This window comes from Limulus polyphemus, unplaced genomic scaffold (assembly GCF_000517525.1).
Source record: "Limulus polyphemus unplaced genomic scaffold, Limulus_polyphemus-2.1.2 Scaffold232, whole genome shotgun sequence".
NCBI lineage: Eukaryota > Metazoa > Arthropoda > Merostomata > Xiphosura > Limulidae > Limulus > Limulus polyphemus.
In genome coordinates, this window is record NW_013665842.1 from 4333 (window position 1) to 19993 (window position 15661).

General features: G+C 33.2%; 1 protein-coding gene across 1 annotated transcript in view; it reads right to left on the reverse strand.

Moving 5' to 3' along the window:
• LOC111085088 (ADAMTS-like protein 3) overlaps positions 1–15661 on the reverse strand; it is a gene marked incomplete at its 3' end in the record, with an annotated part of 88339 nt that overhangs the window by 2347 nt on the left and 70331 nt on the right. Inside the window, exon 3 of the mRNA XM_022382236.1 lies at positions 7898–8059. Within this exon, the coding sequence (XP_022237944.1) occupies positions 7898–8059 (162 nt within the window). The remainder of the gene's footprint in view (positions 1–7897; positions 8060–15661) is intronic.

Genomic DNA, 15661 nt, shown 5'->3' on the forward strand with positions numbered 1-15661 from the left:
ACGGCTGAAAGGGTGAGCATGTTTGGTGGGACGGGGATGTGAGTTAGTTATTTTTTGTTGTTTGGTAACTTAACAGACAGGGTAGCTGGAAGTAACTTTACATTGGTGGGGCTGAAAACTATAATATAATGTCACCGGAGTAAAAATGTGAGGCAGTGTCTATTATAACCTATCTGAGCATGCGCATAGGAGAGTAATATTACGAATAATGTGTTTCGCAATAACTTAATTTTACTCACATCACACAAAGTAATCACTACGAAATTAATAATTTTTTGAAGTTAAATAGGATGACTGATTATTATTGATAGAAATGAAAAATGAAATTACACAAGTGTCACATTGAATTCACACAAGTGTCACATTGAATTCACACAACTGTTACACTGAATTCACACAAGTGTCGCCCCCAGTGGCACAGCGGTATGTCTGCGGACTTACATCGCTAAAAACCGGGTTTCGATACCCGTAGTGGGCAGAGCACAGATAGCCCATTGTGTAGCTTTGTGCTTAACTTCAAACAAACAACCACACAAGTGTCACATTTCTAACATATATGTTTCACTGCACATGCTTAATGTCTATTAACACTTGTGATACAAGTTGCAATACACACACACGCCGAAAAATAAACTACGACACGACACAAAATTATAACCGTCTACAAGCAGATTGTTGTCGACCAATGAAAATTTATCAAGGTAAGAAAACGATTTTCGTTATGTACTTTTATTTAAGTATTATTCGTGCATTTCGACTTATAAAATCTGTAGGCCTAATAAGTTAATGGCCGTGTATGTAATATTTGGTCTACAATGAGCGCAAACAACACAAAAATTAGCAAAGACCAGCTGTAGCGCCACCACTACTTGGCTTCAAACTAATCTAACAATGGCAGTACTTGACCGTCAAATAATATTTATGGGGTATAATACGTTCAATAATAAAACTTAACTGACCAGGTTATTGGTGGGGAAAATGCATCAACTGGCCCATGAGTTCTGGAGCTAATGTTTGTTTGTTTATTTGAAATTAAGCACAAAGCTGCACAATGAGCTATCTGTGCTCTACCCACCACGGGTGTCGAAACCCGGTTTCTAGCGTTGTAAGTCCACAGACATACAGCCGTGCCACTGGGGGGCGCAGCTGTTGTTAGCATATCCGTTTAGATACAAATGTTTGGTTAAATAGAGTGAAATTTGAAAGCACGTCTAAGCTTTATCATTGGCCAGATTAAATTATAATAACTTTAGAAATATAAAGAGAATTATTACCCGCTAATTTTCCAATGTTATGAAAGCCGCTTACATGGATTCTGCTCAAGTTTTCTCCCAAAGTTTTGCCATAATATAATTTAACAGATTAGTACAGTTTTTACTCACAAGAGGTCTAAATGGGCTATTGTTCAAGTTATATTATTTGAAAAAAACAACAACTCTATTTCGAGTTAGTTACAGATTTTAGTGACTAAACAAACTTTGAATTATACCAAGGGGCCTGGTGGTCAGGATATTCGATTCGCAATCTGCGGGTCGCGGGTTCGAATCTCGTCACTGAACATACGCAGAGCCCTCGAGTAACTTTGCGCGAAATTCAGCAATTCAACAACCAACTAATATATATATAGTGAAAAAAACATTTTTCAGGAAATAATATCAAATAGAAAATTAATTGAAACTCTCTGTCTTAGTAATGGTAGTAACAGAACTGAATTTTTAGTACTTCGTTTTCTCGTTATTCCACTATATTGATAATAATGTGTATAACAATTTTGTCTTTTCTTAGAATAATCACTTAATATTGCTCAAAAAAATCATATTATCTAATATTAAATTATCTTACACAGAAATGTAGACTTAGTATATGATTGCCTACTAGTCGAAAATCGTAGGCTGAATTCTCTGTTAATTTCTATTGGTCTGTGTTTTGAAATTCTTTAATAAAAGGCGAATCAGCTCACAAATTGTTAGTATTGAAGTTTGAGACTAGCATACATAATTGTTTATATTATTAGCTACTTTTGAAACTGAAATTTCACCTTGCCTTAAAATTGATTAATTATAAATTGTTGTTATAAATGTTTTCAATAATTTACAGCGTAAAACTGGTAGTTGTAGGAATTTTTAACAAAAATTAACATGATCATTTCGACCTAATAAGACTGCTACTCTTAAACTAAAACTGTATGCTATCCAAAACCGACATAAAAGATTGAGAATAAGGTATTATTTTATTTTGAAATGGCAACTTAACTTTTTTCAGCGACTTTGCTAAATCTGCTACTGGAGGCCACAATGCAAAGTTAGAATATAAACCATTACAACAAATGTAGCCTATTTAGAAGATTTTGGTTTATATAGTTATGAATTGGTTGAATGGCCTTTATACTTTATACTTCTTACCATTGAACAACGGGTCAGAACTCTTACATTTCCAGTGTTTAGACGTTTACGTATATTGTCTATATGGAGACTATAACATCATACATATGGATGTAAAACTTCTAAAAGTCTATTTATTTCGCTCATTTTATTTGAAGAAAAAAACATGAAATCAGCATATTTATGTTGTTGTTGGCGCCAGTTTCTCTATTTCTGAATCATCGGTAGTGCATGATGTAAATTTTGGAGACGGGCAACAGAGGTAACTATAGAAACAATAAATAAAGTTATGAGGCGCAAAATTCTTTCAGAGCACATCAAGATATCCACCCCTTCGAGTTCTTCTCAAAGTTCTATATAAAATATTTGATTTTTTTTTTTGAATTTTAAGAGGAAAACTTGGAAAGTTAGCAAATTTCGGCTGATAGGCTGAATCGAAGCAAAAAAAAAACAACTTAAAGTTATTTCGTACGACAAGATATTTCATAAGTCAAATGAGTTCGTAGCATTAAGAATCAACAAAAACGTACAATATTAACCAGTTTAAGAAAATAATTTATTTCAATTCTGGGTGGTAGATTGTTATGGGAATATTTTAAATGGACTGGTATAAGACTAGATGATTTTATTGACTTTTGGAGAAAGAGATTTTTGTCGCTTTGCTCTATATAAATACAATTAAATTTGCGACTTCTAAAGGTAATTAATTACATATGTAAGAATTACATCTTGATTCATCACCCGAGCAGTAATTTGTAACTACAATGTTTATAACACATACAGGTGTCGCTTTTCAATTTCGATTGTTTTTCACAACTCTGTATACTTTCATGATCAGAGTTCATCAACAAATATGACGCCTTTAATAGTCGGTTTTAGTTCCATGATTACCATTTCAACGATGTCAATATTTTTATTCTAAAAAGGCAACTCGAAATAAACTACTGAACTGTCAGCAATTCTGTGCAGGTCAAACTGAGAATTGATATTCATTAAAGGCATAAAGTCTCATAAGTGAAGAATCACAAAGACAAGTAATCCTGAAAGCCTAAAGGTTTACGACTATACAAACATAATAATTTTATTCAGTTACAAATTATTTATCGGCTGTTTATTATTTTTTTTGTAGAATATATTTATTCACTATCTAACGGATAATGGCAAAAGTTTCTCCGTGAAAATTATCTAAAAGTTTCATTAAGATGATTTTCTGTCATAAACTTTCAGTATTTTTTTATATATTCAAACAAACATTCCCCCGGTGGGACAGCGGTAAGTTTACGGACTTACAATACTAAAATCCGAGATTCGATTCCCCGCGGTGAACATAGCAAGTAGCCTAAAGAGGCTTTGTGCTAAAACAAACATCCAATCAAATGAACATTTTCCCCACCATGAACAGTAAATACAATTTCATAAAATCAGAATAAAATTCTCCCAAATCAAAAACGAAACATTTTCATTTTATAATCGAAAAATAAATCTAAATTATTCTTTCATAGAGTACACCGTTTTTTTTTTGGTTCATTATAGTTTGGTCTTTATGATCAATTTTTCATAAGTAGATGATGTGGAACTTCTGCATAACGTGGATAGCATAGTATGTCAAGTACGCTGGATGTTCCTAATCAATACGAAAATTACCTTTAATAAGCTGAATATACAGCAAAAGAGCCACTCTATACAAATCACGGCTGGTCGTTAAATCTTGTGTTGCTAACTAATAACGGTTTCTTCGAAGAAACGTGCTCAAGAGATTCGAATTCAAGACATCCCACCATCGGCTTTCAATCACTACTTGATACATAATATTCAATCATTTCTAATGGAACACGATGTTTCTCTACAATAGTTTGTTTCAATAATTATCTTTATAATTGCAGTTAATGGAAAAAATAAACAAACCTAATGGAAACATCTCACAAGTTAGCTGTAATTATATTTACATTACCCTGGGTGATAAATTACAATAGTTGGTGTCGGGGTTCTCGTACTTTTGAGTCAAGAAAAATCATAAATTTGTTAGTTTTTGGATGAGCGAAACAGTAATGTCAACAACGCACAGATGCGTTTCAGTAAAAGTTCGCTTTCCTCTTATAAGGATGTAATGCGTTTCATTAAGAAAAAACACAGATGGTTTAAACTATTGTCAATTATGGTGAACTTAAAAATAATAAGTTCGTAGACATCAATGAGAGAAAGTTAAACCACTGATAAATGATAGGCTTTTAACTTTTGAACTTTTAATTTCTATTTAAATACTGAAGTTAAAATGTTACTTTTTTTTTCTTTAAATACAAAGAGATATTTTAAAGAGCAAAAAAATAATTGATTGTCCAAGTTCTGACCAAACAAACTTTGTTTTGTTCCAAAGATCAATTAATCGAAACGTTGTCCAGATTTTAAATAAACTGTCGTTACATGTATTTGTTGTATATCTAAAACTTACATTGACATAATCTGTTTGCTGTTTAACGATAATTTTGCTTGTTCCAAGTGAATTCGTAAAAATGTATAAAATTTTCAAAAGACAGAAAAACTATCAAACTGTATTTGTAATTTCTATGTACACTAGAAATGGCCCCTGTAAAAACAGTGCCATTTGCTTATATTTACTTTCCAGGATTAAGGATCTACAGTCGCCAGAATGTATCGACCTCTTCTAGGTTAATACGACAGAGAAATATTTGTTTGAAGGCCAAACTACTTATTTATCTTCTTTTACCGGTTGCCGTTCTTGTCAATACGTTACATCAACAAACCGTACTGACTGTAACTTGTATCCGGTATTGGAAATTTGTCAAGTAAGTTAATTTAACAATTATCTATTTGTGTAAGGATGTGTGTCCAACTCTGAAGCACAGAATGTGCATCTGTATGCAATTTCTTATGATCTTTCAACATTCAAAATTGTCGTAACGTACTTAACATATACATATGTTTGTCTGTGCGTATCTTTTTCTGACGCAATCAAAATAAGACCCAATGTAAGATCTCTTTGAAAACTAGGATATGATTTAGGTTGAACATGGTTTTAGAAAGGGTGATATTTTAGTTTTTTTTTCAATTCTACCATTCCAAAACAAATGTCCCCGGTAGGCCAATGGTAAATATATCGACCTACAGCGCTAAAGTTCGGGTTTTGATTCCCCGCTGTGGATACAGCAGATAACCCAATGTGGCTTTGCTCTAAAACAACCAATCAAACCAAAACAAAATTTCATGATTATGATTCATTTCATTACCTAGCTGGGCTGATAAGATTTGACATTAAACGAGACTAATTTTCAGCTAGTTCAGAAACTATACAATGTGCTTCATAAAATGATGTCGTACCCTGAATGTTTTCAAAACAACTTTAAGTCGATTGTGACCATCTTCTGTATTTATGCTTAAGCCTATCGAACATGAAATAAATGGGAACCTACTCATCAACAGTGATATTTTATATATCTTAGCATTTAAAATCGTAATATCTACTAAAGAAAACTTACGAGGCCCTTTTCTGGTGCTTTATTTCAAATCTTAAAAAAATAGAAATTGGAGTAAAATCCTATGGTATAATTTGATTTATATACTTGATTACACTTAACTACAGAGAGTATCGGTTCATTTCGAATCAAAAATTAAAGAGTTGTTAAGCCCTACCCTGGACCTCTGTTGTTGATTTAGTTACAGATAAAATTATATTACAAAAGATGCTTTCCGAACACTTTTTTATAATTAACATTTTCGCGACAAATGTAATTACAGTGCAGGAATTCTAAATTAAATTAATAAAAGTATATTCGCTAAAATGATTTTACAAATTATTTGTTATTTTTAGCAAAAAATATTAAATAATTTTGAACCTCTTCTTAAATCCTCAACATACATATATATATATGTGTATATTTACGGTTACTTTTCATAAGTTGAAGCACCAAACTGATACACACACACGTACGGTTGCAAATGGAAACTTGACATAAACAAATCTGTTTCACAAAACAATGTATATTGTTTAATGGACACTTTTTAAGATTACTTTAGTGAACAATTTTCATTTTATTCATCTTTTGTTGTTAAGCACAAAGTTACACAAAGGGCTATCTGTGCTTTGCCCACCACGGGTATCGAAACCCGGTTTCTAGCAGTATAAGTCCGCAGACATACCACTGTGCCACTGGAGGGCTCATTTTTTGTAATGGCAAATACATTTCAGAAGCTTAATGTAAATTTTAGTCTTAAGGTTTCTGGTGTATTATCTTTATTGCTAAATAGACTCTCTGAAGAGTCATTGTTAACTGCATTTTTATCTGCTGAAGATTGTTTTCTTCAGATGGCATTAATGGTGCTTAAAACATATTGTTTTCTCCCAATGACATTAGTAGTGATTAAAGCATAAAAATAAAATATGCTTGTGAAATATGAATCATTAATAAAGTACAGTTGGGCGAGCCTAACATTCAAAATCAAATTATATATATATATATATATATTCATGGCCTGTTTCATACAATTATTATATATATATATATGTATATAATGAATATATATTTTTTCCTTATAAGGTAGAATGAATTCCAAATTAGGCACCAGAAGTGCAGACTAAGTTGTTTTAAAATGAATAAATATTAAATATTAAAATTTGTTATTTTTTAAATTCTTGACTAAAAACAAATAATATCCCAGTAATTGGTCATAAAGGTAACTTTTGTTTAAGAAGTTTTACGAAAATGTTTTTTTATATTCATGAAGGTGAAAAATCAAAGTAAAAGGTGATTATAAAAAGAACCCACATTTCAATTGATTATATTTTTAAAAAAATATTCGTCCTGGGAGAACTAAATATCATCACATGCATATTGAGGATCACGAGTTTTATAAAGGAATTTTTATACGTGTTACAGTGCGTTTAAGAAGTTGTAACAGAAGGTGTTCTTTGTGCTTTCTGTCAATTTTCGATCACCTTGAGTAGCCTATTCCTATATGAAGTTACTGCAAACACTATTTGATCTGGACGTTATTTCTCGTAATGTCCTGCACACTGACGGACGTCTTATGCAAGTCGCCAATCTCTTATTGTTCAAAGAATGAGAAATATAAGATAAACAATGCTATTTTGCGAGAAAAGCGATTAAGGTATGCAGTGTGATAGTTTTCTAAACAGTTCGTAACATGCCCATATTTTCCTGAATAAAACATACCATTCTCAATGTATCTTTGTGGACATGTTGTTCTTCTAGGCGCGTAGTTTTCAAAACAACATTTGAAATGTGTGTTGCTCTAATCATCCCATATGACACAAAACTACTGATGTGAATATAAACTGTTATCATAAGTTAAAAGTTCAGGTGATATGAATATAAAAATAAAACACTCAGAGATTTGATTGCTCTTAGAACTTTCCAAACATTATTCACTGTTATGAACTTAGTGTTTATTATATATGTGCAGCTTTTAATAAGAAAGAGTGTTTATTTTTATTACTGCTGTAATAAGAGAGTTATCTGCTTAAAGGCTTTGATACACACCTGCATATTGCATATGCGAAACCTTACTGCTTCGCCCTTACAGCCAGACTTTCGGACACATCTTCGTAGCTGGGAAGTGACGCCACCATCGCAAGTCCTAGAACACACGCTCCAATCACCCCATTCCGACCACCCAATGCCATCTGGCTCTTCAGTTTGCTTCTGAAGTTAGAATAAAGGTTAGAAATATTAAATAACACTTAAAACGAAGCTAAATTATAAGTATAAACAACACTTTCTAATGTATTAACTGTTAAATAAATGTATTATCTATAAGAAAGGCTCTAACTCGTTGAATCAAATAGAGAATTAAACTATTACTGGTAAATCCGCTAGAGATTACTGATAATGATCTATGATCACCAGTCGAAAATGCTATTGACCAACTTGTATTGAAGCTATTTATATAGCACTTATGTATTTGTAATGTTAGTGAAGGGTAGCATAAAATTACTTGAAACGTTACAATAAAGATAGAGCATAAAGAACTGTAAAAATTAAATGTTAGATCACAAATAACAGTCTCCGGCTGGGACAGAGGCAAGTTTACGGACTTACAACACTAAAATTCGGAGTTCAGTTCTGCGCGATGGACTTAGCAAATAGCTCGATATGGCTTTACTTTAAAACAAACAAACACAAATAATGGAGTACGTAAAAATCTCGTACTGGTTAGCTTGTATCTTGTAAAAACTACATTTTTATTCTACATAGCTCCTGAAAGGGTGCAAGATGGGGTGAAAGTTTTAATTACCAAAAGTAAAACTTAGAATTCTGAATTAGATATGAAAATATTATTACCTTCTTCAAGTACTTAATTCTTTTAATCGCAGTTGAAAAACTTTTCACCAAATTACCTGGTTCATTTCTTTGTTCATTAAACAATCTCGTTAACAAAGTTTTTAACCTAAACTTTCTAATAGATGGAGCCACTTTAGTAATAATGTAAAACACACCAATGTAGGAGTTGAAAAGAAGCAGCGGTGAAAAGTAGTGATTTTCAATAATTTTAATAGCTGAAAAGAATAATAAAATGAATTGTCGCATGATATATATATATATATATATATAATAACTAGTACATAATAAAAATAACTAGTACCATGCTTAAAATGTCGCTAAAATGAGCATTTTACTAAATTTAAAAAATGCCATAAGACGTCGATATTCAAGAAACTATCGACAATTTAACAATAGATCATCACAAAGAACAGTTACAAAAATCTTTTAGTATTGATTATTATTGACAGAACTACCAATATATTTTTGCCATCACAGTTTCATCACGTAAAGAAGAGAAGTTTTATCTATTCCAGTTTCCCAAGAGAATGTACCAACTGATAATTTGTCGCATGAAAAAACAACACTCTTTTTGTTGTTCTATAGTCCGAAACGTTCATATGTAGAGGGTAAAAACATGTTTACACCCGTTAAAATGAAGTGCGCACGCATGCGCATTTAGATTGTAAGATGCGCGCACATTTTCAGGACAGACAAAAACTGAGTATTATTGTAGTACATTTGTTTGGATTCTGTTTTATAGACTTTCCGAAAGTGTTAATGCTCGAAAACTTTATAATATTTTCTGAAGTGAAAACGATCAGTACAAAAACCTGTATTAATTAGCAATCACAACAGAAACTTGTATTAGAGAGCAGAACAAAATCTTGTATTAGTTAAAGTTTAAAACAGAAACATGTTTAACTCAACGATCAAAACAGATATTTGTTTTAGTTAGAGATCAGAACAGAAACGTGTATTTGTTAGAGACCATAACAGATATTTGTTTTAGTTAAAGATCAAACAGATATTTGTTTTAGTTAGAGATCAGAACAGAAACGTGTATTTGTTAGAGATCAGAACAGAAACTTGTATTAGCTAGAGGTCAGAATCTTGTTCTACTCAACGATCAGAACATAAAGTTGTACTGCTCTAAGCTCTAAGTCAGATCATCTTGTGCATGATTATGAAGTAGATCGATTAGAAGGATATAAGCGTTGTCTGAGGCTGTAAAGAAGTAACGGGCCAGTTTTTACGTTCTCGATCAGAGTGGTGAGTCATGATAGTGCAAGTGTTGTATCGATCCAAGCATGGGTCTGGATCATACCATGTCATGGTTCTGCAACTTGAGTTAAACTGATGATTTATAGTTGTTGTAGCTGTAAGCTGTCTTTATGCTAAATTTGATGAAACGGTGGAGATAGAAAATGATCAATTTTTAATACAACAGCGAAGGGCTGATTGACAGCATCACCTGTGTACTAAAACAACGGAAGTATGTTAAATAATTTCTTACTCCTAGTTTGTTCATTATTTTCATTATTTCGGCTATTTGAAATATTGAGAATTTCCCTATATTGACACCCTTTAGAAAATTAGAAGCTTCGGTTAAGCAGAACGTCAGTATAACTTAAAACAATCGGTGCATATGCGTGAGTGTTCAAATGCAAACCGTATATTATGGACACCTGTTATATCCCACATTTGTCCAGAGGTGCTGTTAATTACAGCAGATACAAATTTATTTGATTTATTAAGATTTTTTTAGCTACGCGTTATATTCGAATAACTACGTCTTACCAGTTCGTTTTTCATTACTACTCTCATTTTGACGTATCAGTTCAGTAGAAATAACTTATGAGTAAGCGTAATAAAAATCGCCAAAATCCATTCTATTTAAGAAGTCGCCACATTTCTATAGCACTGATTTGATTTATCGCTAATATAACCATCTCAAGTTTCTGACTAGTTTGATGTACTCCTGCTTCTTGTATTTTATAAAAGCAAAATTGAAAGTAACAACGGGAGATGTCGATTAAACCTTGATGAGAGTTTCGGCTTTGAAACACAACCAAACAAAAAATCTGCCAAATGGATCTAATCATCAGAACGTTGTACGAATCTGTAGAAGTTAGCATGACTAAAACAGTCATGCTCAATCGGCATGATAATAAAAATATTGATTCCTCATTTATGTCTTTTTTTTTTCTGGGCAAGTAAACTCGGATTATAAGTTGGGAAAATGCTCAATTTATTTTTAGCGCTTGAATTCGATGTCTCCGGACCAGCAGAAGTTCAAGCAATAATTGACCAAAAATACGAACATTAAATGTATAAGGTGGTGCTATGCTGCCCTGACACGAACTCCCGTTTCTTTAGAGTTTTCGCTCCCCAACTTGTAACCAGTCTCCAGTTAACTTGTGCAGATATTCATTTAATAAAGACGTCTTCCGGTGGATTAGCGGTAAGTTTACAGACTGAGAACAGTAAAATCCGAGGCTCGATTCCCCGCGATGGACAGAGGGCAGATAGCGCAATGTGTGGCTTTGCGCTAAAACAAAAAAACAACAACAATAAAAACCTTAATAAAGACAAAAAATTAAGCCTTTATTCTACCACTCAAGGTGATTCATAATATCTCATCAGTATTAGTACATATATTACTAAACGTATTTAAGATTATACAAGGTACGTTACATATACGTTAGTAACAACTGCTATGCCATTTATTACAGAAGTTTCGAAAATGTTACAGCCGTTATTTTTCTTTTCTTGTTCAGTACTTTGTTTCTTTTCTCTCTCTCTCTATTTGTTTCAGTAATTTGAGAGAATCAGTGTGAATTTATATCGCACTATTTTTTTTTCTGTTTGACATTATTTTTATTTCAAAAAGTCACTAACTATAAGAGCCTTCCAAACAAAAATATGATTTCCGCCACTTACTAGATACTCAAAGAAATGGTGTATCTGTGCAAGGATCATTACGCTACTATTTCCTTACAATAAAGAGTTTCTAGGAAGTCAGACATTTGGAAGGCTACCACATATTGTCAGTAAAACATTAGTCCCCCCCCCATCTTTTTTCTAACGTAATCGATTTGGATAAAATACACTGATATAATGTACTATATAGAAACACGTGGATTATGCTTGCATGACTGACTATCCGAAAACCATCGCCCAGTAATGAAACTAGAACAACAGAAATTCATAACCTACAACCCCGCCCCCATATTGGCTAATCGGTACGCCTGTGGGCTTATAACAATAAAAACTATTTTCGATATCCGTGATGGGCACAGAACAGATAGCCCATTGTGCTTAAACAAAAGACTCCGTTTTACTTGCCATGTTTAAAAGTTCCTTGACAATAATAACAATTATTAATCAAGAACTTTCTTTACTTCACGTGAGGTCGAGATTACTTTAGGCAGAAAACAAGTGACGGGAACAGTATTTTATATCAGATAGTATACATTATGCGGTCTGAAACGCGTGTTGCATATTTTTATTGATAAAACAACAACATAGCTATCGTTGATAATAGCTACAGTACTTTTTCTTTAGATAGGAAATGTTACATATGTGCGCCATGAATGTAGATAATATCATTACTCTATCTCATTTTGAGAACGATAGACGGAAATTTATGCGATTTGGATACGGAAGACTTCGCATTTTGTGTTTGTTTGATATGCTTAAGTTTCGACACTTTTTGAGTAGGGCTTTTATATAGAAGAAATAGCATCTGAATATCCTTGAGGTTTATAGGAAAGTGGGTGTAGGTAAAGCGCTATTACCCAAAACATCTAAGATTAACATATAACAAAACTAGCATAAAAGGCCATCTGCTGTGTTCACCGCGGGAAATCGAACCCCGGATTTTAGTGTTGTAAGTCCGTAGACTTGCCGCTGTCCCACTGGGGGACAGCTTAGTTGGAAGATGGATAACTATATAAGGTTATCAGCTGAAGTTCCTAAAATACTACGTCTTTTCTAATTCAATAATTGTAAGACTGAAATAACCAAATAGGATGAACTTAGATTACAAACATGGAATTCTTGGATGTCGACAGGAATACCGTCATTACTCAGACACACAAAATAATCACTAAATGTATTACTAAAGAACAAGCATCATGGTTCTTAGGTATCAAACGAAATACCGACATTCCTCAATCTCCCAAAATAAACACTAAATGTTTTACTACGGAGTAAGTGTGTGGGTTCTTCGATATCAAAAGTAATAATATCACTACTCAATCATCCAAATTAACCACCAAAGGTTTTACTACAGAAAAAGTGTGGTGACTCCTGTATGTCAATTTCACTATACAAACACCCAAATTAACCACCAAAAGTATTTCTACAGAAAAAGCGTGGTGCCTCTTATATGTCAATTTCACTATACAATCACCCAAATTAACTACCAAAAGTATTTCTACAGAAAAAGCGTGGTGACTCCTATATGTCAATTTCACTATACAAATCCCCAAATTAACCACCAAAAGTATTTCTACAGAAAAAGCGTGGTGACTCCTATATGTCAATTTCACTATACAAATCCCCAAATTAACCACCAAAAGTATTTCTACAGAAAAAGCGTGGTGACTCCTATATGTCAATTTCACTATACAAACACCCAAATTATCCACTAAAAGTATTACTACAGAACAAATGCGGGGTTCTAACCAACAAAAATGTCGCTGAAGAACAAAAGTAAAAGGGCACTCAGAGAGTAGACCCCCTCCTTCGGGACTCTTTAGACTCTTGTTATAACCAACCTAAAATATACACCAAATAATTCCTCGCTCTCAGAAATGTAGGTCATAGAGCCAACATCCCCTTTTTTCTACTCTAATTAGTTCTCGAGTTTTGATCGTTAACAAAATCCCAGTTTGTTATCATTATAACGAAACTGGTTGACCTACGAGCTACGCTAACCAAAAGTTAATCACTTGATCCTTGAGAGACATTCAATCTTTGTACCGAATAGATCAAAATCATATGAAAAACTTTCGACACGTAAGGAGTGAAAACAATATTCCCACCGTCGTGAGGGGTAGAAAATCATATGACGGGTCCTTTAGTGTACAAACATTGTTCAAGCTACATTTGTTGCGAAGATCTAAGTTAAACATATTATTCCAAGAAGCATGTTCTCAGTTAAGAAGAATAACATAACGTTTCGTTGCTGCTGCAACAGGAGGGTTGTAAGCCAAGAAGTGTTACATAATATTTCGTTGTTATGCCACAAGAGGGTTGTAAGTCAAGAAATGTGACATAACGTTTCGTTGCTACTGCAACAGGAGGGTTGTAAGTCAAGAAAGGGAGCTGCGGAGAATGGCGTAGCTTGTGATTGTTTTTTTTTAAATAAACGAAATGTTTTTTGATGTTATTAATTAGCGCCCCCTGTTGGTTAAGATCATATGACTGAGGTTTATAACAAATGTAAGTAAGATATAATTAGAAAAATGAGTGTGAAACATCGCTCTTTGACAAAACGTTTCTGAGTTTCATCTTTTTCATTCTTTTAACATTGTGTGTTGTTTAAATCACTTTACTGTTTGTTTTTTTTACTCTTCAAATTAAAATAAAAACAATACTCCATGCAATAAAGGTCTTAAATAAAATCTTCATAGATTGTTTATCCCAATCTGAAATTGAAACGTTGAAGGTCTTATCTGAAACTATTCTTTGAGTTTCTTAGTGAAAAAAAAATAAAGATCAATGTGAAGCTGATTGTTATAATATGTCAACTTCGCTATATTTGCCATAGTCTGTGCCAAGAAGATCTTTCATCCCGTACCATGGCTCATCAGGCCGGCTGGGATACGACAGATATTCCCGTACCATGGTTCGTCAGGCCGGCTGGGATACGACAGATATTCCCGTACCATGGTTCGTCAGGCCGGCTGGGATACGACAGATATTCCCGTACCATGGTTCGTCAGGCCGGCTGGGATACGACAGATATGACAGTGGTAGAGACGTTATTTATATTATACATTTTATGGTGTGATTGAACTAGGATTAGTAAGTGAAGTCTAATTATTATCAATTTTATCTAAGTCATTTTACAAATCATAATTAAGTTATGGATTAATAATAAGATACCATTCATCAATTTTTAATGCTATTATTTATATTTGTTATTTTAACAATTTCTCGAAGATAAAGCTGTTACTTTGTTCTTTTGAAGAGTTTAATTATAAAATCGATTTTCCTTCTATTTTTACGAAAAGATGCCTGCTGGGTGGTTCAACAGTAAGCGTGAAGGCTTATAACTTTAGAATTAGGAGTTCTATTCCCGCAGCGGAGTTTTGCGCTAAAACAAGGAAAGAAGCAACAGACAGAAAATATGTGTTAATAACGATTTTTTTACAATCATACATAATGATTTTGCAAGAGCATAGTTGTTATTTCTAGTTATTCAGCTTAAAAAAAATGTATTCAGAACTATTCATAGACAACATGTTCCTTGACTTACGCTGCTAAAGAAAAAATGAAAGACAAATCAATTTTCATCTAATTTTCTAAAACCCCTAAAGAAAGTTGCAGAAAATGAGAAAATGTCAAGAACAGATTCTGGTGAAGCATTATTTGTATCTGTAGGGCAGTAGTCTGAGGCTGCAAAGATAAATCAATTAGAGTCTTATAATATATCTGGAATCTCCAAAAAAGTGTTGATATTACACTAAACTAATATAAGTGCCTCGTGCAGACTGGTGACGAATACCATAACTAGAGAATTCTTGAAGTATTTGTTTGTTCAATTTCGCGCAAAGATGAGTAACCAGCCGGCCCTAATTTAGAGGGAAGGCAGTTAGTCAATACCACCCAACGCCAACTATAGAACTACGCTTTAACCAACAAAATGTGAAATGAATTGTCACATTATAACGCCCCCATGGCTGAAAAAGCGAGCATTTTGGGTGATGGGTTTTGAACTCACGACCCACAGATTGCGAGTCAAGTGCCCTA